The sequence below is a fragment of the Dermacentor silvarum genome, chromosome 2 (assembly GCF_013339745.2).
Source record: "Dermacentor silvarum isolate Dsil-2018 chromosome 2, BIME_Dsil_1.4, whole genome shotgun sequence".
In the NCBI taxonomy this organism is placed as follows: Eukaryota; Metazoa; Arthropoda; class Arachnida; order Ixodida; family Ixodidae; genus Dermacentor; species Dermacentor silvarum.
Window position 1 is genome coordinate 61,544,387 of NC_051155.1, and position 24,025 is coordinate 61,568,411.

The 24,025-nt window shown below is 46.4% G+C and overlaps 1 protein-coding gene across 1 annotated transcript in view; it reads left to right on the forward strand.

Moving 5' to 3' along the window:
- The window catches only part of LOC119440075 (protocadherin-16-like), a 162,832-nt gene that overhangs the window by 84,162 nt on the left and 54,645 nt on the right, over positions 1-24,025 (forward strand). Inside the window, exon 2 of the mRNA XM_037705017.2 lies at positions 23,656-23,724. Within this exon, the coding sequence (XP_037560945.1) occupies positions 23,656-23,724 (69 nt within the window). The remainder of the gene's footprint in view (positions 1-23,655; positions 23,725-24,025) is intronic.

The following is a 24,025-nucleotide window of genomic DNA, read 5'->3' on the forward strand; positions in this document are numbered from 1 at the left end:
ACTCACTGCTTCAAATAAAGGTTTATTCATTTATTCTATATAAAAGCTCGTTCCGCGCTTTTTGTGCGTTCATCCAACGTTGTGACCCCAGCAGGTAACGCAGTAGTTCCTGTATGAAGCTCCACCGGACGGCACCAGCTGAAAAAAAAGTAAATTACAAGCATGTTACATTTACAAACACGTAACAGCATGTTACAAGCATGTGTCATTTTGGTATTTAGACATAGGAATACTGCGCCTAGAGGCGAAACGTGTGAAAGCGGTGAATGGGCGGCATTACAAACAAAAGCAATTCGCTTTTACTTACATGGCGTAGAAAATGCGCGACTCATCCCAAACAATACCATAAAATATGAAAACATCTGATTTCCAAGCACTGACAATTGGGCGAGTTGGTACGGATGCATGGCTTCAGAACGGCGCAACAAGGAAGACGAAAAGACGAAGGATCACACGAACACAAGCGCCCACGCGCCTACGTTGTGATAGTTTTTCGCACATTTCTCAGCACTGTCAGAAGTGCGGCTGCGCGCCTCAGTTTAACCTCACAAGCATTATTTCAAGGCATCATAATAAGACGACTCGGGAAATAATCGAAGCATGGAACATTCAAAATAAAAAACAGTCTTGTATCAGCTGTCCCTCTATTGCGCTACAGGATAAAGAAATCCTGTACCTGAATGGTTAACGTGTTCTGGTTTTTGGTTGTTCTTTTTGCGTTGTTTGTGGCCATGTGTGTGTATAAATCTGCTCTGTGATATGGAATAAACTTTAGTTGTGAGTCGGCGCTTGTGTTCGTGTGATCCTTCGTCTTTTCTTCTTCCTTGTTGCGCCGTTCTGAAGCCATGATTTCCAAGCGTTCCCCCATTTCCGGGCATTATTTCCTGCAGTTTGGCAGCACAAATACACGCGCGACTTCGCGCTTCGAAACCTTGGCCTCGTGCGACGCGACGGTACACTACATACATAGAGACGGACGCAACAGGCACTCAAGACAAATGTGTGGGTTGCAATGCCCTTCTTTAGTCCTTTAGAAGACGTAATTTTCGAATTACAAGTTTCTGATATGTTCGTTGGCGTTATCTTTCACGCATTCTGCCGGCGCCAGCAGCACATCCCATGTTATCACTCTTGGCAATCGCCCATCGCGTTTTCAACAGGCGTGAGTACCGAAACAAGGTATATGTTGTTACGGAGCCACAAAAAACGTCACAGACTTGTCCCTCTAAGATTCATTATACGCTAAACTAACTTTATAAACACGGCCGAGCTGCTTATCGCTAACTGCATCACAGCGCGCTGTGCGGCCAGCGTGCCTCAAAAGTACCTCAGAAAGTCCCGATATTACTTTTCAGTAATGTGTGGCGTCAGAGAAAGCGGCACAACCTTCTCCTAGCAAGATGCACTAGACTACGCACCACGGCCGAGTTAGTTCTCGCTAACTGCGACACGGCGCCCTGTGCGGCCAGTGTGGCTCAAAAACCGAAATAAGTTACCATAATCCCCTAGGAAGCGTCGGAAACATGTCTCAGCACGATTCATTAACTCAAATTAACTGCGCCAGGATGGCCGAGCTGTTTTTCGCTAACTGCGTCTTAAGTCTCGGTCCCGTGCCGTAAGCCTAATTGCGTCGTAGACTGTGAAACAAGATTTCTCACCTTGCCGTAGTCCAATAGTGCAGTGGTGTCTTGTCCCAGTGCAGAAGGAACGCAAGAATACGCCGAGAGCCCAATAAACCAGGTTACATTAAAAAAAAAAAGAAAGAGACAGACGGGTCGCCGCGCGCGAGCGCACAAACGCGCGCACAGCCATCCTCGCTGGCTTCGGGGGAGTGTCTGGCGGATGACGCAAGCAAGGTAAATATAACTGGTAGCGAAGCTTCCATAGAAGCCCATGAGTTCAAAACATGGCGCCTTATCGGCGGTTCATGGGGCTTAGCGCCATCTGTGTGAGGAGGGAACACTTCCGGCGGAAGAAAACATAATTTGACGTCATATCCGTTAAAAACAGAAGTGACGTCATTTTTATTCATAGGCGCGAAATTTGTTTTCGGAAGCCTGTCATTAGAGCTGTATATGCAAATGCCCCGCCATTCGACTTAGTGGGCGTTCCGAGCTTACTGCACGGAAAGCGATACAGGAAAAATTCAGCCGTACGGGTGTCGAAATCGCATCACTGCACAGAACATTCTTTCTTTGGAGGCCGACGAACGCTTTGGGCGTAGATTACGTAGAGTGCTCGTCCTTTCGTCGGACGCCAACCCGTGGGGCCAGCGCTGTCGCACGAGAACAACTGAAGTAAACAAGTATCTGACGGTCGCAACTCACTACTTTTGACTGCACAGGTTAAGAAACAATAAAACTACCCGCGTCACATAATTCCGACAAACGTCAACATGCAAAACAACACAACATGTGAGGGGGGCGTATTGTAACAGGTGAACTTTACGAGCGCGCCTTCCCACGCACTCCAAGAGCTGAATTGCATTGCAAGTGATAGCGGCGTCAACGTCCGCCGCTATCGACGGGCGCTCTCACGGTGGGCGCTGAAAAAAGGTATTTGTTGATAATTATCAACTAAAATAGAGTTGTATCTTCTTTTTTTCTCGCCATGCGTATATAAAATGGATTAGGAATTTTATTTTCGTTGAGTGATTCTAACTGCGTGTCGCGTAAATTAAAAAAACATTTTTTTTCTTTCCCAGTGTTTATTCCCTCCAAACATAGTCGCGCTTCAATCGCTGCTCCGATAACCACCCTTGCTGATGTCGGTAACAATAGGTTCTGAACCGCTTTTCGCCCGAAGCTTCGCGACCTATGTGGATCGACCTTGACGCAAGTATCTGGCGCGGCACCTGTGGCTAGGTAAGGCAAGGAAAATAAGTCGCAAAGCTTAAGTTCATTTATGCGCAAAAGGTTTTAGTTTTCGCGGGAAAGAATTTAAAAAATAAATCAATGCCTGTTAACTTAATTTCACTTTCTTTCTTTTTTCGATGCTCGCGGCAGCTAACGTTCGGCGTCAAAAGTATAGCGTGACGTATGGTGACGTGTTTCCTGTTGCCAGTTTTTGCCGAGTGTCCCATCTTGTTGAATTTCTTTCTCTATGTGCTATCATTCAAACTTCGCCCTAGACTTCTTTAGGGGCGCGTATTTCTATTTGCGCCCATGCCCAGTGCTCGACCGCTGGCGCCGCCATGCGCCGCTCGCGCGTACCATGTTTGTTGAAACGGAGAACACGCTGGGCTGGTGGTGACTAGGCACGACTGTGGCTGCTGCTAAGGGATCGATGCCATTCCTAAATAAACGCATCACTGTTTTGATGATTCAAATATAATCTCACTATAAGGTAGGGAGAAGTCTATCTGACCGGAGCAGTATTTTTTTTATTTGGGGTGTTGCTACGCTGCGCTCCTCAACACCCCAACGACCGCTGCTTCGCGTCGGCGCCCGGCACCGTGGCTTCCGCCACGGCACCGGGGTTCAACCGACCGCGCTGGCAAACAGAGAGGGGAAAAAAGGAAAAGCGTGATATCACGAAAAAAATCATAATATGTTTCTAGGAAAAGCGGGATTCGAACACGCTTACGCCTGCTCCCGAAGCGAGCGTTGTAACCACTAGGCCATACAGCCCCGTTTCTACAGTTGGCATTCATGCGAACTATGTGACTGCGTGCAAGCGCCCTCGGCGAAAGAAACCACCTAGAAACATGGTACGCGCGAGCGGCGCATGGCGGCGCCAGCGGTCGAGCACTGGGCTTGGGCGCAAATAGAAACACGCTTACGGGGCGGCGTACATCCATCTGACGCGCAGCGGGACGCGCTCATTCCCTATATTGCCTCGATCGAGCTTTGGAACTTGATTATTAATATTTCGAATTAGGTGTGATTTTTAAGATTTTTTAAATCTCGAAAATATATTAAAAATTTTAAATGTCAGATTTAAAAATGTCACTGCCTCCAAACTGCCCATTTAGACAATTTCCCGAAGGCACTTATAAAATAGGTAAATAAATAATTTTTGTCAATTATTCTTCTGAAGACGTTATTAGCGGCAAACTATGTTCGCCTCACCTTGAAACTCGTCTACAAAAACACCATGTTCGCTGTTGTCATTCCTTTTTTCATAATAAAATCTGTATATAGTGAATAAAAGTAAAAAGAAAAAAAATCTTTCTGCTGTATATTGGATCGCAGACCGCTTTCGACGCATCTTGACCTATTACACGATGCTTCAGGGAGGCATGAATCGTTGCATTCCATTAGAACCACGAGGTATAGACCAAACTGACGGGTGTTCGCACAGTAGTTGTTACCCACAGAGAAGAGTTTTCGTACACTTTCCTTTGACACTATTGCCTTCAGGGGGACTCATGCGACTACTATTCGCTCCGTTGATGAGGTGTACATTATTTCACGCATCATGCTTGCTCAATTAGTCTATGTGATTTTCGTATTATTGTTGGTGCGTGATTTTGTTGTCCTTTTTTATATGTCATCGTATTGACATCAAATCCTCATATCATACACAACGTTGCCATCCGTTGTACGCGTACGTTCTCTCACACCATAGGCTACAGTACGAGCAAAACTGTGGGCACTACGTGCTTCGACTTAGCGCTGAATTGAAACTATGAGTAATAGTATAATATAAGGCTGGGGCAAACGGCACGGAACACGACAACAAATTGTCTGATAGCAACAAGTTTTGATAATTACAAACGTTCAGGCGTTTTTTCGTTGTTCCACCTCACATGGAGAATTGCATCCTCGAAAGCTTCTGGAAAAACATTCATCTACAGACCTATGATCAAGGAAAAGCTTCAACTACAAAAATGAAAAATAAAACGATAGAAACGCTCAAAACGTATGAATGACAAAAGTGACGGTTATCGGGGACGGACACTTATATTTGCTACCAACCACTACAGTGTCATGACGAGTATAAAAATCAGGCTATTGCGCGCATCGAGAAACACAGCCTATCAGACATTAAAGAGATGTTCGCAGCACAGCATTATTATAACGTCACTGCCTTCCACAGCAGTGCGCACCCAATACAATTGTGCCCTAAACTGCTAAATGCACTTTAAGATGACAAATAAGAGCGTGCCATAAAGATAAAAGCATGCGCCATCCTGGCTATCAGTTGTGGCCTCTGGCCAATCAGCCGCAATAGCGCGTGCCCACGCTTACCCCCGTGTCAGCTCGAGCGGCGAAGATAGACATAAGACTTAATACCCCCTTATCACAGAAATTCCTTCTTTTGTCGGCAGCGGCAACTGCTGTTTAAATTTTGTGAATTGACTCACGCTTACTAGTGGCGCAAGTACTGCAGTTCGCACCTGTGCTACCTTTAGATATACACCTTTTTTCGACTACAGCGCTCGTATTTGCAGCGGTAGGCACCGCAAGCTTGGTTATCTTAAGAGGAGCTTTAGTTTGGTGAATACAATTTTTTCGTAAGACTTACGCGAAAATTTGTTCGTAAGTTCGCTTAGTGAATTCTGCCCCTCATTCATACAGCCATCACCCATCTCGTCCGGTCCTGTCACCGTCGCGGCACCAATGCCCGCCAAAAGAGATGGTGTCTTTGCTGGTTTCTCCTCAGAACTGGGAACCCGGCAAGTTTTGGACCCTGAGCCAACGTCACCGGCGTTCCGTTTTCGAAGAGAAAGCAGTTAGGAAACGCTCTCCCCTGACGGATCCCGGTGCCGTGAGAGGTGGGGCGGAAGACGGTTGTGCGAATCAGGCTTAATACGCCCGAATCTAGCGTGCTCGACGGAGCCGGAAAGCTGTCTTCCCAGCTAGCACGTGGGCGTGGCAGCATATCGTTTCTCGTGTAAATGCGGGCCAGCGCTATTAGCAGAACTGTGCGTATAGAGCGCCGTTGCAGTTAGATCGCCGGTAAATCTTTGCACCGCGCATCTAATATGGACCGCGATAGTCGAAGCCGATAATGGTAAGGAGTCTATGACGCGCCGTAACCTATGGGAACGTACTTGATGTTGGGCCTGTACTGTCGGTGATCTCACCGCAGCCTATGAATTATACAAGAGTGAAAGGGCGCGTGACTGTAATATAAAAGCAACAGCCGTTAGACACGGTTTGGCTTCTGCAATTTGGTTCGTAATGAGCCGGAAAGAATTTGCTTCAGGGACGATCATGTGATTGCGGACACCTTGGACGAGAGCTGAATGTCTTCTGCCCTTGTAGAAACATCCGTTAAACTTATGTTGATGGTTTTTTCTGGGCTTCATTCTTTTTAAATTATGGGGATTTACGTGCCAGAACCACGATCTGATCATGAGGCACGCCGTAGTGGGGGACTCCTTTGAACTTTTTCGCACTTTATGTTAATGTTTTATTCAACTTAGTGTGGTTGTAGGCATACTGGAATCTTGTGTGTTTGCTCAACATTTCTAAGGCTAGTGCCGGGTGGCAGGCCTCAAGTGAATGATAATTATCTATACAGTCTATACATCCTCCTACGCCGACTCAGTAGCCCGAGAGTCGGGGTCGTTGTATCGTTGTCATTCCAGCTTTGTCATCCGACTGTCCTCATGCTGTCTTTATCACGCCATCATCCTCATGCAGGTTTGAATATACAGTCGTCGTCATACCGTTGCCGTCATGCCGTCGTCGTCGTTTTACCATCGTCATCGCTTCAGTGACGTCATCCCATCGTGAATATGCTGTCGTCATCAAAACGCATTCGTTGATCCATCGACTGCATTCCCTCTTTGTCATTCTATCGTAGCCATTCAATCGTGATTATGTGTCATACTCAAGCCATCATCGTCATTGTGTTATCGTCAGACAGCAGAAGTCACAGAACGAGCGCTGCAGGTGTTCAATAAACGTTAGATCAGGAATACGGTGTGCCGCTGCATTAGCCGAATGCTAGTAGCATCACCGCCGACAGTCATAATGACATTAGCTTTTCAGTAATTCTTTCTTCGCGTCTCGTTCTTGATGCTCTTTATATTTGTAGAATAGTTAAGACCTCCCTGCCTTTCTTCTCTTCTATCTCTGTCTCTCTCTAGGACCTTTCACTTCTCAATCCCCTTAATGCGAGGGCACCTCACCTCCCTACAATGTGGTAAAAATCTCTCGACCACATAGGTGACCTCACACTGCTTCATACTATCACGGCCGGGCTGGGCTATCTCATCAAGTCCCGCCGTGACACTGCGTACATATCAGGTGAGGTTGGTAACTATGACGGCGAAGCCTGCGTGGCCGTCTACGGTATACTGCTGGGTATAGTGCGTACCTCGTAGCTCGCTCGCTTAAAGTGGTCGGCTGGGCTATTCCGCGGCAGGAGGGAAGCCACCAGCACGCAGCATTCCCAGGTTCAGAACCAATTGCAGATGTCAGTGATCCCTATAGCTTCGGTAATCCCCCGAGAGTAGGCGCATTTACTGTGAATTGATCGCTTGCCCATGAAGTGACAAGCTACAGTAAAGATAAATTTATTGTGTGCATTTCCTCCACGGAACCCTTGTATTTTCAACACTTAAATGAAGTTCCTCGACAATGTGAATGTACTACTGGGATTTAACCTCTATCCAATGCACTATTTTATAGCGGATGACTTTATTTGGCATTTTCGCCCATTATCGTGTTTGGTCATTGGTGGTCGGACTTTTGAGGGAAAGTGCGTGTGCTCTCGCGCAATCGAGTTGTGGGGAGGGGCGACAGGGAGGGGGCGTCGCTCGTTCTTTCGCATTTACTCGCTCGGTCGCTCACACGCTTGCTCGTTCCTTGGTTCTTCCCTTCGGGCTATTAGCTTACAATGACAAACAACGTCGACGGGCTCTGAACTATGTTTTTTGCATCTTTAGTCTTCCCTCCGCCACCGTTGCTTTCCTAAGTACTTTAATTGTTATGCTTCGTAGGCCAATCATGAAACATAATAAATGTTGAGTTATCGGGTATAGGTTAACCAACACGCACATCTTCATAAATGCGTAGTATTTAAAGAATAAGGCTTGTCCAGCTGAGTGGCGCGCATGAGTCAATGGCTTCCTAAGGTAAGGGCATTGGCAGTTGCGGCTTCAAGTACCACTTGCTCCGAACTATTCACCTTTTTTTATTTATTTTACGCGTTTGCCTAAATTCCTTGCGTACAGAACAACGACCTAACCGGACACACGCTCTGGTTCGGGTGGAGGCGAAAATGCACGCTGCGATAAAAGAAAGGAGGGCAGCGGGTTTGGTTTGACGGCAAGCACTCACTGCGCGAAGCTTAAATTTCAAGCCATCCGGGAATCGCGGAACAAGAATAATCCCTTTTTTCTTTCTAAACCGATCAAAACAACCATTAAGGGTTCGCGCCATTTGAAATGCCAAGTCAGCGGAGTTTGGGGGCGTTGCCGCCCGGCGTATATTGTGTTTTTTTATACTCTTCGCGCGAAACGACGTCACGGTGAAGTTTACGCCGGCGCCTTCGCCTCACGCGCTCTTCTGATCGGCGGCATCCAACCGTGTCACATCGATCAGATTGTCGTTCTTCGACAACGTAATAACAGTTCCACCCAACTGAAAAAAAAAAAGGGGGGGGGGGGGCACATTGGGCGGAGACTCCATAGTCAGCCTGACCTTCCTAGCCATTGTTCGGCAACTCGCGTTAGTTTAACCAAACTGGCCGCCCCCTCCCCCTTCATGCTTCAATGCGCAGTTGGATCAATGGCGACCGGTCCGACGAATTTGCTTTCTGCATACACAGGGTATTATATAACCGCAATATTTGGCCGAGTTGGTTGCAAGGCATCTTAGGCCGACAGCGTTAGAGTTTTCTGCCTGTCAAGTGTGTGTTGTTTGCTGCAGTCCTAAATTTACCCCGTAGCGTCTTATCCCGTTCATTTTTCGTTCCGCCTTTGGATTTCTTTCTTAATTTATTAGTCGGTGTGGTTTATTTATTAAGGTTTGTAGGATAGGGGAGGGTTCTTTGGTGTGCCTTTCCTTCAACGCTAGCATCATTTCTTAAACTGTACAATAGTGGTGAGCCGAAGTGTTCGTCGTAGAATATGCACAAAATTTTACTTACACCCATCCGAACTCTATAGGTTGTGGTGCTGGTGTTGTAACAGGCGCCGTTAGCCTGGATGTCTGGACAGGCAAAAGACCTCCACCTGAGCGTCCATTTGCTAGTCACGAAGACGTGCTACCACGCGTCCACCAATTAAGTCTCCTGTAGAAATGTGAGCGAAAGGCGCGAGCCCTTCGTGCCTATAGTGTCACCGGTCCTTCCGGGAAAATTATCATCTCTCTGCCCTGCGCCTGAAGAAACATTCTTCTCTCGTTATCAAGCAAGTTGTTGCTCTTAACAATAAACATCGCCGAGCCGTGTAATATTAACTTACAGGCTAACATTGTTCGGAGCGAGAAGCACGCGCCATGCAATTGATTACTATAAACGTGGTGCAGAAGAAGCTTTCTGCGAAATTTCCATTGCCCCGATGGTTGCGCAAACCATAAAACAAGGTAGTACAATCGGAAGATTGGTGTGCTTACGCGAGGTGTGGGGCTTGTGGGTCATTGTGCACAAGAAATCTCGTGAGAGCCCAGACCTCTGGGACCTTCTTGCGTAGTTATTTTACAAACACACACGCACACACACACACACACACACACACACACACACGCATATATATATATATATATATATATATATATATATGATAAGAAGCCAACAAACATTGACACCACGGACAAAATAGGGGAAATTACCTGTACTTACTAATGGAATTAAAGAAATGATAAATTAATGGAAATGAAAATGGATGAAAAAACAACTGTCCGCAGGTGGGGAACGAACCCACGTCTTTGCATTACGCGTGCGATGCTGTCACCATTGAGCTACCACGGAGCCGTTTTCCCATCCACTTTCTGGGCTATTTATGTTTTTTACAGCTACAATCAACCCTGGGAGTGTTAGCGCCACCACTCACAAACCTGTGGGCGGATGCCTTTCTGCCGCAGGCGTCACGAACACGTGATCTTTTTGGGTGATGGCAACTGTTCAATAAACTCACATATGCTACCTGGAGGCATCAATGTTGCCGGATTCGAGCCCTCGTTATGTAATGAACCAGAAGCTTCCTGGCTTCTTATGATATGATTAATGAAAATCGGGCCCCTCGGTTTCCTTTCTTCTCGTTCATATATATATATATATATATATATATATATATATATTGGCCACTAACTGTATGAGTTGCATTGTGGTTTTGTGCCGTTAAACAAGTCGAGTCTAACCTGCCCCAACCTGTGCACTCACGGGAAACAGTCGTTTGTCTGCTCTCTGTTCACCATCTCGCATATCCGAAAAACGTCATTTCAGTGTTCATTATATTTTGTCGCAAAGCGAGGCCTCAATGGTAAAACAAAGCACCCTCGTAACTAAAAGGTTAACAGAGGAGCAAGGTTCCAGAACAAAACGACTCATGGAGGAGAGAAATAGGACATGTTTGCACGACGCCCGGTGAAAACCCGCACTCCGCATAACTGCGTGCCTCGCACAGCCGGATCCATCATCATCCGCTTGCACTGTGCTGCCGGTGGCGTCACGAATGCTCAGTTGCTCGCCGCTCGTGTCACGACAAACAAGGCTTGGCGGGGGGGAAGGGGGGGGGGGGGGACGGCGAGAACACCTCCACATGCAGTGCTTCCGTCGCTACAACAAGAGGAATGATGCGTACACGCAAGCATATATGGCTTCGAGACGTGTATGCCGTGTCAAGACGTAGAAAAACAGAGCGCAGGTGTTGAGAGGAGAATAAGGGCGGCTGCATGCGACGAGCTGCAAAGCAAGCGCTTATGTTTGACGGGTCCGGTTCGGAAGTTTTCCGGGATCAAGCAGCAGGGGTTGTATTGACAATATTTGTTATTGGCAACCATATTCTATAAGCCACGGCCTGGCCGGTCGCGTCGTTCGCTATCCGCATTAACTACATCGCTATTACGAATACCCATGTGACTTCTCACCTATATAGAGCTTCAATTCGCGATGTTCGTAACGCGAGAGTGGTTTGTACAAGCAGGCGTTGGCCGTCAATGGCAAGATGGTAATTGAAGTTCGAAAATTATTCAAAGCTAAGGTCAATATAGCATACACACTAAGATCTTCCGGGGGATAACAATATTCTTTAGTCTCTCTATCCAACAATAATAGGTATACAAACGCAGGTAGCAACATTGATGGAGTGAACGAGATGATGAAATAAAAAAAAAAAAAGAATTGGTACGAGTGTTTCAGCGACAGCTGTCTCTATTCGTTAAAAATATAGATTTAGAGACACAATAGTACATTTTGCGAGAAGAAATTCAAAACAACCGCCGACAGCAGAAAGCTGTCTGCCGTATCACTTAACATCCTCATTAACTATGTGGTTGCTTAGTGGTTATGGTATTGGGCTGCTAAGCACAAGGTCGCGGGATCAAATCCCGGCCACGGCGGCCGTATTTCGATAAGGGCGGAATGCAGAAGACACCCGTGTACTTAGATTTAGGTGCACGTTGAAGAACCCCAGGTGGTCAAAATTTATCCGGAGTCGTGTTATGAGGCACGCCCCTACAACGGTGTGCCTCATAATCAGATGGTGGTTTTGGCATGTAAAGCGCCATAATTAAGATTCACTAATTGACTTTCCAAGTCTCACCTTCAGGCCGTCAATGCCAATTCGAAAATTCTAGCTAATGGCAGGGTTATATTAAATAGTAAATTAAAATGAATGAAATTACTCTACTACATATACAAATTACACTGCTTAATCAGACAAATCTACAAGCAAGCAATCGGACTCTCCATCACCACCAGCAACGACAAACTACTGCAGCTAGGTCTACACAATACACTGGATGAGCTAATCGAGGCACAACGCATAGCACAATATGAACGCCTGTCCAAAACTAAAACAGGTAGGCAAATATTGGATCTCCTGGGTATCATACCCAACATGGTGTCAAAGTAGATATGCCCAGACACATCAGAGGCATGATAACCGTCCCTCCAATACCCAAGAATATGCATCCCACCCACCATCAGGGTAGGCGGGAAAGCAGAGCACGCGATATACAAAAGAAATTCGGTAACAGCAAGGACACCATATTTGTAGACGCGGCTAGATACAGACACAAGCGTGCCTACACAGCAGTGGTGATAAATTACGAGGGAAAATGCACGACGACCGCTACAGTCAACACGCCACACGTAGAAACCGCAGAGGAAATAGCTATCGCGTTAGCCATAGCACAAACACAAGCAGATATAATCATCAGTGATTCCCAGACCGCAATACGAAATCTTAGCCAATGGTCGAATCTCCCCAGAGGCACCACGACACCTAAAATTAGGTAACAACCACGACAGAAGTGTCCATCTCATCTGGACACCCGCACACACACTACCAGACGGTAGCAATGAGGTGGCGCACCGCATGGCTCGAGAGCTTACGGACCGAGCCTCGGTTAGTCCCGCTTCAGCGATTACCGACGAGTGGGAGTGGGAAGATCGAATGACCAAATTTCATGAAATTACACTACACCATAGATTGCAGAGGCGCACATTCCCGCCACCTCACCCAAAATTAAACAAAAAACAGTCTGTCGAATGGCGGCAGTTACAAACCAGATCCTATCCGAGTCCAGCTATCATGCGCATAACACACCCAGATTTATACACGACGGACAAGTGCAGACATTGCGACTCTAGACTGGATCAACCACCTCAGGGGCCCTTCAACACCAGGCCGCCCAGAAGGCACAACAGGTGGCTTTCGAGCTCCGACTCCCAGTCCCCACATGGGCGGAGCCACAGGCCCCTTCAGGACCTTTAATTAAGTTAATTCTCTCTCTCTCTCTAGAGCCCCCCCTAGAGCGTATCCTATGGGAATGTGTGGATATAACACACGATAACAGTGATGCAGCCTCAAACAGCGATAGCCTCCGCGCGCGCTGGGAGTCTGCGTTGCTCAGCTCGGACTTGCAGCACCAACTCTAGGCCGTCCAGCGAGCCGAGGAAGCCGCCAAGGGCCAACAACTCTTGACCGAAGCCTAGGCGGGGTCTAGGCCCACCCCATCAAATCGCAGGGCACTCAATAAAGTTATTTGAATGAATGAAAGTACTCTACTCAAACCACGTAGGCCCGAAGAGATTCGACTTATTTCCGGAGCGAAAGGTAAAACGAGCGTGTCAGAAGCATGCGTAACCCCGCCTCCGGAAAACGCATGGTTTAGTTATTCTCCTTGGAGGGGTTCCGTAGCCAACATAATAATAATAATAATAATAATAATAATAATAATAATAATAATAATAATAATAATAATAATAATAATAATAATAATAATAATAATAATAATAATAACCACAAGAACAAGGACATGACGGTTGAGGTGTTATAGACCGGTTAACCTGATTTGAAAATTTGAAACTGCAGCCGAAGCAGCACAGTTCCGAAGAACTTCCCATGGCGTTGGCGCATTAGCAGGAACAATTACAAATGCACAGCAGCAGCTGTGCACACGCAGCATTGCAAGAAAATATGCTGAAGGTGAGAGGGGATAGGACTTTGCCCCTGTCTCTAAGACAGGAGACCCGATTCTCACGCTTTTCAGGACCCGTCCTATCGACGCGGCGGAAGTGTTCAGATGACCCACACGATAACTCGAACATCGGACTTGTTGAAACGTCACCGTCTTGGTAGAAAAAAATGAAAATTTGTTTCCGCGAAAGGTCCACTGTGAATCATAGGCGATCGGTATGGCTGATACGGAATACCAGCACGCGCACGACCACGTGCAGGAGGGCTAATATACAGGCCGGAAAGCACCACAGGAGTCCACACGACGACCTTCCGTCGCCACGTCTGCTAAGGGTGTCTGCTGCAACTTTCTGTAAAGCATATGTACGCGCACGGCATACGTAAACGCTGGCAGCGTAGTCCGGACGAGAACTACGCACTCGCGGAGGGGTCGGCATTCGTTTCGCCGTGTTACAGCGGAACCGCCGCCGAAGCGAACGACAGGAGAGGTGAGCGCGCTCGTTTGAATGCATAGCTTTTAACAACGTGCGACCCATTTTCTTGGTGGCTCTGGCGGCGCGCAGAGCTCCGTCAAGGACGCATCGGTGTTTCTGCGCCTCCGAGGTGGACGAAACTCATAATTAGCGCTAAACGAGGGGGCACAGAAAGCAAAGGACTCGACTACATTGGAAGTATGAACTATAGACCGGCCGTTGCCTATAGGTGACTCTGCATTTTCGGCTGTCAGCCATACGTCATATAGCTCATAATCAAATAATGAGCGAGATAAGATAGTATCGGCACCGAATTCTCGATAAAGGGCAACGCATAATCAGTGAGTAGCTGCTACGTCGCATGTCCATTGTACAGTGGACATCGCAGCTCGGTCCACCCGTAAAGCATTCTGTATGGTTCTGTTTCCTCTGACAAGAATAGATGCCGCAGCAGAATTTAACTTGCTACTGCGCACCGAGACCACTGCTTACTGACAATCTCTGAGTGTCGTGAACTGTCATCTGCACACACTGGGCTGTTCGTTAAAGCTGCAATTACAATCACTACTCTCCAAATTCTGATTTGACATTGATCTGCCGCGTGTCTATCACTGATCGGATAAGGGGGGAGGTGCATTTAGAAAGCCACTTACCCGCTAGTTACAGAAATAATTCACACAATTTCAATATAGCCCACACGCAAGACTGTATCTTTTCTGAAAAGTTGGGTTTGAATTATTAAATAAGCTTGGGGGTTCTAGGTGTAACAACTACGTATGTTTGTGAAGCATGCAAGCAGTGGGGGACTCCGCAATAATTCTTGCCACCTGGGATTCTGTAAAGTACGCTTTGAATTAATATTTTGTATGGTTGCGTGAATGCTGCGTTCACCACCATTCGGCGTTATTTGTTTGAACTTGCAGGCAACACGACTATCGGAGAACCCGATACGAATTCAGCAATACGATTCTATTTTATAGAATCTCACAAACTAACAGGCGAATTTTGTTGAGATATAATAAACGACACCTGTAAATAGCCTGTCTTCGGGAAGGAAAATAATATCCGCAGGCTGCGGATAGCGCTTGTCCGTGTATCCTTTCTATATGTTCTTGTCGTTTCGCGCTGTGAATGGTTTAAGTATGAAATACCAACACGCCCAATGCACCGTCCTTTTGAAGCGCAAACGATTTTGCAGCCCTACATAACGCCGTCCCCTTGCCTTCGTTTCTCGACTTCATCTAGTAGTTCTGATGTGTTTTTTTTTTCACCTGCGCCATTGCACTGACGCAACATGTGTGTAATTAACCCCGAGATGTTCGCACACCTCAAACGTGCCCACTGACTCTGAGACACACCCGTGCCCTTTTCGGTTATACGGACTGCGCACTGAGTGAAACGGGAACAGTGCCACGCCCGCAATCCAGAATGCTCCGATAGGACACGTCGTGCGTGCGCATCCGAACAGGTGCACGTGACCCTTCACTGACCGATATCGGCGGTGTCACAGCACCACGGCCGTTTCTACCTGCCTGACCCGACCGTAAACATATCTCCAACTTCGTTGTCACACCTGTTTCGATGTGCTTCCGCCCCGCTTTATCTGGGATATTATTATGCTTTTATTATATGTGCTTCGAGGGTTGTCACTTCCTGGCCTTCGCCGCGAAAGCGGCGATGACGAAATCACGCCCTCCATTCTACCGGTCCACTCCGCTTTCTCGTCGCACGCCTCTCGGGCCACTATGCGCGGTCGCACGCCGGGCGACGGGCGTTCATTTCGCTAATTGGTGCCATTGCTCCCGAAGTGGCTGCCGCTCGATCGGCCCCCGGCAAGTGAAAAATAGAAGGAAAAAAAAGGAAACAAGAAACGAAAGACAGCGCGCCGTGCGCGGGTGGTCACTACCAGCCCGTTTCGCTCGAAACGAGAACGCGAGCACGCAGCTGGAATCACAGCCTCTGATGGAGCAGTCGTGCCTTTTTTGCCGATGGCGCTGCCTGTTGCGACGCGACTCTTACAAATCGACTGTACGCGCAAGCGGCAGCAGAGCGCGGTATTAAACCTGGTGCCGCAGAAAAAGAAAGAAGGCGTTAGTTGGTTTGCTAGCGACTGAGTTTGTCGCTGCCCGTGCTTGGCACCTCTGTAATTATCGGTGAATGAGGCATTGGAGCACAGCTTCTTCTTATTTCCTGTTTAGTATCCTTGTTTGCTTCGTGGAGACACAGATAGAAAAATGACAAAGGAAAGTGCCCACTACGGTAACCGTATGTAAAGATTGCTAGAAAGAGCGTCTAAGCATTTGTGATAAATAGACAGCTCAACAGTTCTCTTGTTTGTTGGTAAAAAGTAGAGTGGAGTTCAGTGCCAAGGTAAAATGTAGAAAATAACGTGCGCTGGAACTTCTATTTCCGAAATAGGTTGTTGCTTGAGATTTCTTGCCAAAAAAGCACCGGAGACGCATAACTAACGTCCGATTTACTTATACTTTCTTTTGTTTAGACCATAGTTTTACAGGTCACTAGTGGCAGCAAAATGCTGGCTTTTCAGCTCAGTTGCAAGATAGCAATATCGCTTGCGTGATAAATAAGAATGCGAAATTTCCCAACTAAGATTGGACGACTAAGCATGCTTTGAAGAAATCCATCAGAGCAGGTGTGCTAATTACGAAATCGAAAGTGGTCAGTAAAGAGGACATGCTGAATGCTGGAACTATAGTACCAGTTTTGAAATGCTTGTTATGAAACTGTGCTGCAGATATACTGACTTTTCAATGTCATATTCTCCCCTAGCAGCATGGGTGTGGCTTTAGTAGGAATGGTATAGGGCCTGGAAAAGCCCTAATGGAGAAACAAGGAATGAAATAGATTTCATACTCTCTGCCGATCCAAGCATAGTGCAGAATGTAGAAGTGTTAGGTAACGTAAAGTGCAGTGACCATAGGTTAACGAGGTCTAGGATTTCTCTCAATTTGAAGAGAGAAAGAGTGAAATTAGTCAAGAGGAAACAGGCCAACCTAGACGCAGTAAGGGTGAAAGCAGACCAATTCAGGCTGGTGCTCGCAAACAAATATGCAGCTTTAGAACAGGAAGATGAAGATAACATAGAGCTAATGAATGAAACCATAACTAGGCCGATCTCAGAAGCAGCAATTGAAGTGGGAGGTAAGGCACCAAAGCAACCTGTAGGGAAGCTCTCCCAAGAAACAAAGGACCTAATAAAGAAACGACAAAACATGAAAGTGTCCAACTCAAGAGATCAGATAGAATTCGCTGAACTGTCAAAACTGATCAACAAGAAGAAAGTAAGGGATATTCGAAATTATAACGTGGGAAAAATTGAGGAAGCCGTAAAATATGGACGCAGCATGAAATCAGTAAGAAAACTAGGCATAGGACAAGGCAAGATGTATGCACTGAAAGATAAGCATGGTAATATCATCAGCAATTTCGATGACATAGTAAAAGCAGCAAAAGAATTCTATACTGACCTGTACAGTAGCCAAAACAGCCAAGCTACTTTCATTCGAAATAGTGATGAACCGGATACAGAAGCTCTTTCTATAACTAGCGATGAAGTTAGAAGGGCCTTGAAAGACATGACCAGGGGAAAAGCGCCTAGAGAAGATGGAATAACAGTAGATTTAATCAAAGATGGAGGAGGTATCATGCTTGAAAAGCTTGCGGCCCTTTATACGCAATGCCTCACAACTTCAAGTGTACCAGAGAGCTGGAAGAACGCCAACATTATACTTATCCATAAGAAGGGAGACGTTAAAGAATTGAAGAATTACAGACCTATTAGCTTGCTTTCAGTATTGTATAAAATATTCGCCAAGATAATTTCCAATAGAATCAGGACAACACTTGACTTCAGTCAACCAGGAGAACAGGCTGGCTTCAGGAAGGGATATTCTACGATGGACCATATCCATGCCATCAATCAGGTAATCGAGAAATCTGCGGAGTACAATCAACCTCTCTATATGGCTTTCATAGATTATGAAAAGGCATTCGATTCAGTAGAGATACCAGCAGTCATAGAGGCATTGCGTAATCAAGGAGTAGAGGAGGCATACGTGAATATCTTAGCAAATATCTACAAGGATTCCACAGCTACCTTGGTTCTGCACAAGAAAAGTAGAAAGATACCTATCAAGAAAGGGGTCAGGCAAGGAGACACGATCTCTCCAATGCTATTCACTGCATGCTTAGAAGAAGTATTCAAGCTCTTAGACTGGGAAGGATTAGGAGTGAGGATCGACGGCGAATATCTCAGCAACCTTCGGTTTGCAGATGACATTGTCCTATTGAGCAACAATGGAGAGGAATTACAACAAATGATTGAGGACCTTCATCGAGAAAGTGCAAGAATTGGGTTGAGGATGAATATGCAGAAGACAAAGATAATGTTCAATAGCCTGGCAAGGGAACAAGAATTCAGGATCACCAGTCAGCCTCTAGAGTCTGTAAAGGAATATGTTTATCTTGGTCAATTACTCACAGGGGACCCTGATCATGAGAAAGAAATTTACAGAAGAATAAAATTGGGTTGGAGTGCATACGGCAGGCATTGCCAAATCCTGACTGGGAGCTTACCACTGTCGTTGAAAAGAAAAGTGTACAATCATTGCATTCTACCGGTGCTAACATATGGGGCAGAAACTTGGAGGTTAACAAAGAAGCTCGAGAACAAGTTAAGGACCGCACAAAGAGCGATGGAACGAAAAATCTTAGGAGTAACGTTAAGAGAGAGGAAGAGAGCGGTGTGGATCAGAGAACAAACGGGGGTAGACGATATTCTAGTTGACATTAAGCGGAAGAAATGGAGCTGGGCAGGCCATGTAATGCGCAGGATGGATAACCGGTGGACCATTAGGGTTACAGAATGGATACCAAGAGAAGGTAAGCGCAGTCGAGGACGGCAGAAAGTCAGGTGGGATGATGAGGTTAGGAAATTCGCAGGCGCAAGTTGGAATACGCTAGCGCAAGACAGGGGTAATGGGAGATCGCAGGGAGAGGCCTTCGTCCTGCAGTGGACATAAATATAGGACGATGATGATGATGATGATGATAGGAATAGTACATCTGTGCGTGCATCAACGTGCTTTCCGCGCACATTAAGAGACGGACATCTGAAAACTGCGCCTTTATAGTCACAGCACATCAGCTTAATGAACATATGACTTCAGGACTGCTTCGAATCAATGGCTTGCTTCGAGCATCGTCAATAATGTTATAAAAAGACGATGGAGCATGTAATGCCATTCATTTCATGCTTCTTCAAGCAATTCAACGGAAAAAGCAGAATTGTTATATGTTTCTTTAGTTTACTTGATTTTTTATTACCTTTATTGAGTCCTCAAACAATCGAGAGGAGACACGGGCTAAAGGCATACAATTGCCTGACGAAGGTCACTGACCCCTATGCAGTTCGACGTTGGTAACACAAGCCTGTTTACCCGTAAGTACCATAACAAAGAAAAATAACCACAATTTGACTTAATTTTGCAGGAATCACTTCACAATATAAGACACAATACAGAATTAGAGTGCAAGATCATGCATTCATTTTTACGTGATAATGCACCAGACTTCTCTGTTACAAAGTATGTGTCAGTATATTCTCTAATCTCCTATGCTCAAACAAATACAAGCATATATATATATATATATATATATTCTGGGCATTTCTTAGTGACTTCTTCGTTGCCTGCACATGTTCATGATCTCATCGGCTTCGTCGTCTTCATCGCTTTCTGTGCCTCGAGTGTGATCGGTCCGCCGCGTCTTCGGGGAGCATTAAAGGGCGTGTAAACGCTACGTCGCAATATATAAAAAAAGAAGATTGACTTATTATCACCGTTCCCATAGAAACAAAAGCTATATGTATAAAGAAAATATGCATTGTCTTTATCATACTAATAATATACACTGTATCGTTAATGTTTCATTAATTTCTCTTTAAATGCACATTTTGAGCAATTAAACTTGATGAAGGTTTCGGTTATGAAAAATGAATGCTTGTTCCCCTTAATTTGTCCTTGTTTTCGGTGTGTCTTCTGAGAGAGAGAGAAAATGATTAATGAAAGGCAGGGCGGTTAACCAGGACTGAGCCCTGTTGGCTACCCTACACTGGGGGAAGGGAAAATGGGAGAGAAAGATTAAGAGAAGAATAGGAAGTCCACTGTGAATATCGCCGACGTAGCAACAGATCTCTGCTCTATCACTGACGATCACTCAGTCCCGATCACAGACGGTCGCTCAACCTGCTAGTTTTCAAAAATCGCAGCAACGCTTTTGTGGCCTTTTGTAGCTGCGATATTCGAAGCCGCGGTCCCAAGATCTTGTTCAAGGTCAATGTTTTTTTATCCAGCTGATTGAGAGCTGTGCACAGGTCATGTCTTTCGTTTTCAAATGATGGGCAGTAGCACAGAAGGTGTTCTATGGTCTCCTCGACACCGCAGGCATTGCACTCGGCGCTATCAGCCATTCCAATCAAACACGTGTATGGATTGGTGAATGCAACACCCAAGCGTAAGCGGCACAGCATTGTTTCCTCACTTCGCGTAAGTCCAGGTAACAGCCGCAGTTGCATAGATGGGTCGATAGAATGCAACCGATGCTGGGTGAATTCAGGTGTGTGCCACTTCTCCAATGTCATACTGTGCGCTAGGTTTCTTAGGTGTTGGGCTGCGTCAATCCTCGACAAAGGCACAGAAACAAGGTTTGCTCCTTGGTGTGCTTTCCTAGCGGCTTCGTCGGCGAGGTCGTTGCCGGAGATACCGCAATGACCCGGCAGCCACTGAAACACGACGTCGTGTCCTTTTGCGATCATATGGTGGTGGATTTTCCGTATCTCCGACACGAGTTGTTCACAGGACCTGCGACGAAGAGCTATGTAGTAAGCTGTAATTCTAAGTTGTTTCCGCATTCCCGCAGATTTCATTTTTTCTTTGTTAAATATAGCAGAGTGCCTTCATGTAGCATATTTAATCAGCCCTGAGCATAGTGTATTGAGACTACAACGTGGATGTGCGTAAGTTTGAAAGGAGTCCTCGACAGTTTGCATAAATTCGAAGTATTCTTTTCTGTATGATTAGCTTCTTATAATTTCTTTTCGTTGTCGCTCCCCATATCAGAGTACCAATAACTTCGAGTAAAGTGCATTGTAGTGTTGTTCGTTGAGCCAATTCGTTATTAAGTGTGCTATTCTCTACGCTATCCTGAAAGATTTGGAGAGCTCGATTATTAGCATAGGTCTTCCAAGACAGCTCTTCGTGTAGCCATACTTCGGAAAAGCTTTGGTTGGCAACCTTCTCTGGTGGTGTACCCTCATCAGTAATGTTTAATTCTAGTGTAAGTTGCTATTGCGATAGCAATTATATGGACACCCCAAGCGCATTTCTGCCGTCGGCGCGCTTGTGGTTGATAACGTCGCTGTGAGGTTCCGTATAAACTCCAAACACGGTAACATCGTCGCCGCGCGCCGTACATTGTATGTGCAAATGAAAGCTTGCGAAGATCAGCCGACAATCCCGGCTCAATCTCCCGCGCGCGAGGGAGAAAGGCGGGGTGGATGCGGGCGTTATTTGTCGCGCGCGAGGCACGGGGGGAGGCGAGAAAGGGGGAGGGGGACGTTCGACACCGGCGGCGGCTGCTTACGGTTGGGCCACGCGGGCGTCGTATGAGGTTGAAGCTTAGAATAATGAGGTGGCCTCATGAGACGGAGTGGCTCTTGCTTTAGTTGAGGCATGTGTTAAGTTCAGCGATTACCCTGGCGGTAAGCTGTTCAAGCTGAGGATGGATCATAAGCCGTTCGTTCCCATCTTCACTTCGAAGTGCCTTGACGACCTCACACCCAGATTGCAGAGGCTAAAGATGAGAATGATGCGATACCAGTATGATATTGCATAAGTTCCAGGCAAAGACCTTCTAACCACAGACACTCTTTCCAGAGCGCCTCTACGAAAAACAATGGTCCGGAGTTTTCATCCACTGTGTTTTCGTTCTTCGCTCAAAACTACGGCTTCAAGCATATTACATCTAGCCCTCACTATCGTCAGAGCTATGCACTTGCTGAGGTTGTGGTAAAAATCATCAAGACTTCCACGACAAAGATGAAATACCCTTACCTGACGCTTCTAGCTTACAGGTTGACTCCTTCGAAGAAAGGGCATTGCTCTGCGCAACTACTGATGGGCCGTCGGATAAGAACCAAACTTGCGCTTGCAAGTTCCACCAAGCTCCGGATCATCCCAGCTGCCGGATCAAGAGAGCTTTCGGAACTTCGAAGAAAAATACCGAAAACGTCAAGGGAAAGACTTCGACGGATGTCACGGAGTCCAAGACCTGCCGGTCCTATTCTACGGAGGCGACGTCTGGTTGACAGACCTCAAACGCAATGCGACAGTACAAGCCGCAGCCGATGGGTTAACACGGACACTGGTGCTGTACGCAGGAACAGGACCCAGCTAGTTCGCTATTTCCCTGCTAACACCAACGCAGAAAGTGCTTGTGTCAGTTACGGTGCTGCAGATGCTCGTTTGTGTTGCCAAGACACTTCACACATGCATACTAGAAGTGGGAGGTGCGTGAAGCCGTCTGCTGCATCGAACTTCGCTTGCTCTATTGGGAAGATATACGGAGCCTGCATGCAACGCAGCGTTGCATGTAGGCTCCCTAGGGAGGTATTGTAGATGCAACGCAGCGTTGCATGTAGGCTCCCTAGGGAGGTATTGTAGATGCTGCCATCTAGTGAAAGCGGGGCGAGATAGATTCTCGTGACGGCTCGTGGTTGGTAATCTGGCAGCGCGTGCTTCTCTTCTTCAGATAGAACACGTCTGAGAAACCATTAAACGTGTGGTTATGTAACTCCTCGTCTGGCCGTTTCGCTCATCCCATTCTGGCTGCAACAGCTATAGGACTGGTTTGTGCGTACGGATCCCAAGTGGGCATCGCTGCAGAAACTTGAATTCGATCACCGATGCAGGGCGTAGCATTGTTTAGCTTCGCCATGTAATGAACTTGAAGTGTAGAATGATGAGGTAGCCTGACGACGCGTAGCGGCGTTACAACTACTGTGTAACGGAAAGAAAAGTTACAAAAAACCCAGTTGCTAGCCGTTTAGCGATGTCGTGCTAAACATATTTGTTTTTGAGGAAACGCAACGAGCGAGCAGTGTACGTGATTGGTATTCACATTCCGAACTTATGGAGTCTTTAGAAGTACAAAAGGCGCCAGCATGTAATTGACGGACTTAAAAAAAAGCAGAAAAAAAGTTTATCGGAAGGAACACAACCCACTGCGACGGTGAGAGACAGAGTGAGACAGACTGTCGTGTTTAGTGTAGCATCGGGCACCATGATATAATCATCACTAAGCAAAGTGATGCTTGAAGCAAAGCTTGAACACGTGTTGTTATGTTGCATGCAAACACTGCTTTTGTCATTCACAGGACGCAAATAATTTGGATAGCGCGCTAGGCACAGCGCGAGCGTCCGTCAAGGCTTATCGCCTAGCTTCACCAAAAAGAAAAAAGAAAAAGAAATCACAAAGGTGCAGCCCACCTATTGCTCTGAGCTCAGAACGCGTGATTGACCGGCCCAAGACAAGTAACTTTTTAACCATTCTTTCCCACAGATAACCTATGCTACCTGACGCATGGTGGGTCATCCGAGACGTTCACGGTCAACGAAGCCTTTCCAGTTGGTAAGTTTGACATTGCCTTGACATGACCTTGACATTGCCGTCTTACTCGTAGAGAAATGTGGTGTAACGATCGACGATTATTATCGTTGTACGCGAATGGCGAAATGCTTATAGAAAATTTTCGCTGTGTTAAGGAAAGTATGCAAGAATATTTAGCTAACGTTTTTTTTTTCGTTTCATCAACCCATCTGCTCTGTTTGGTGGATATGTACATGTAAGCCGATTCGTCATATGCGTGCGGCCTCAAGCGGCGCGAACACCGGCGTTGAAGGCTACGACCATCCTCCTCTTCTGCCAGTAG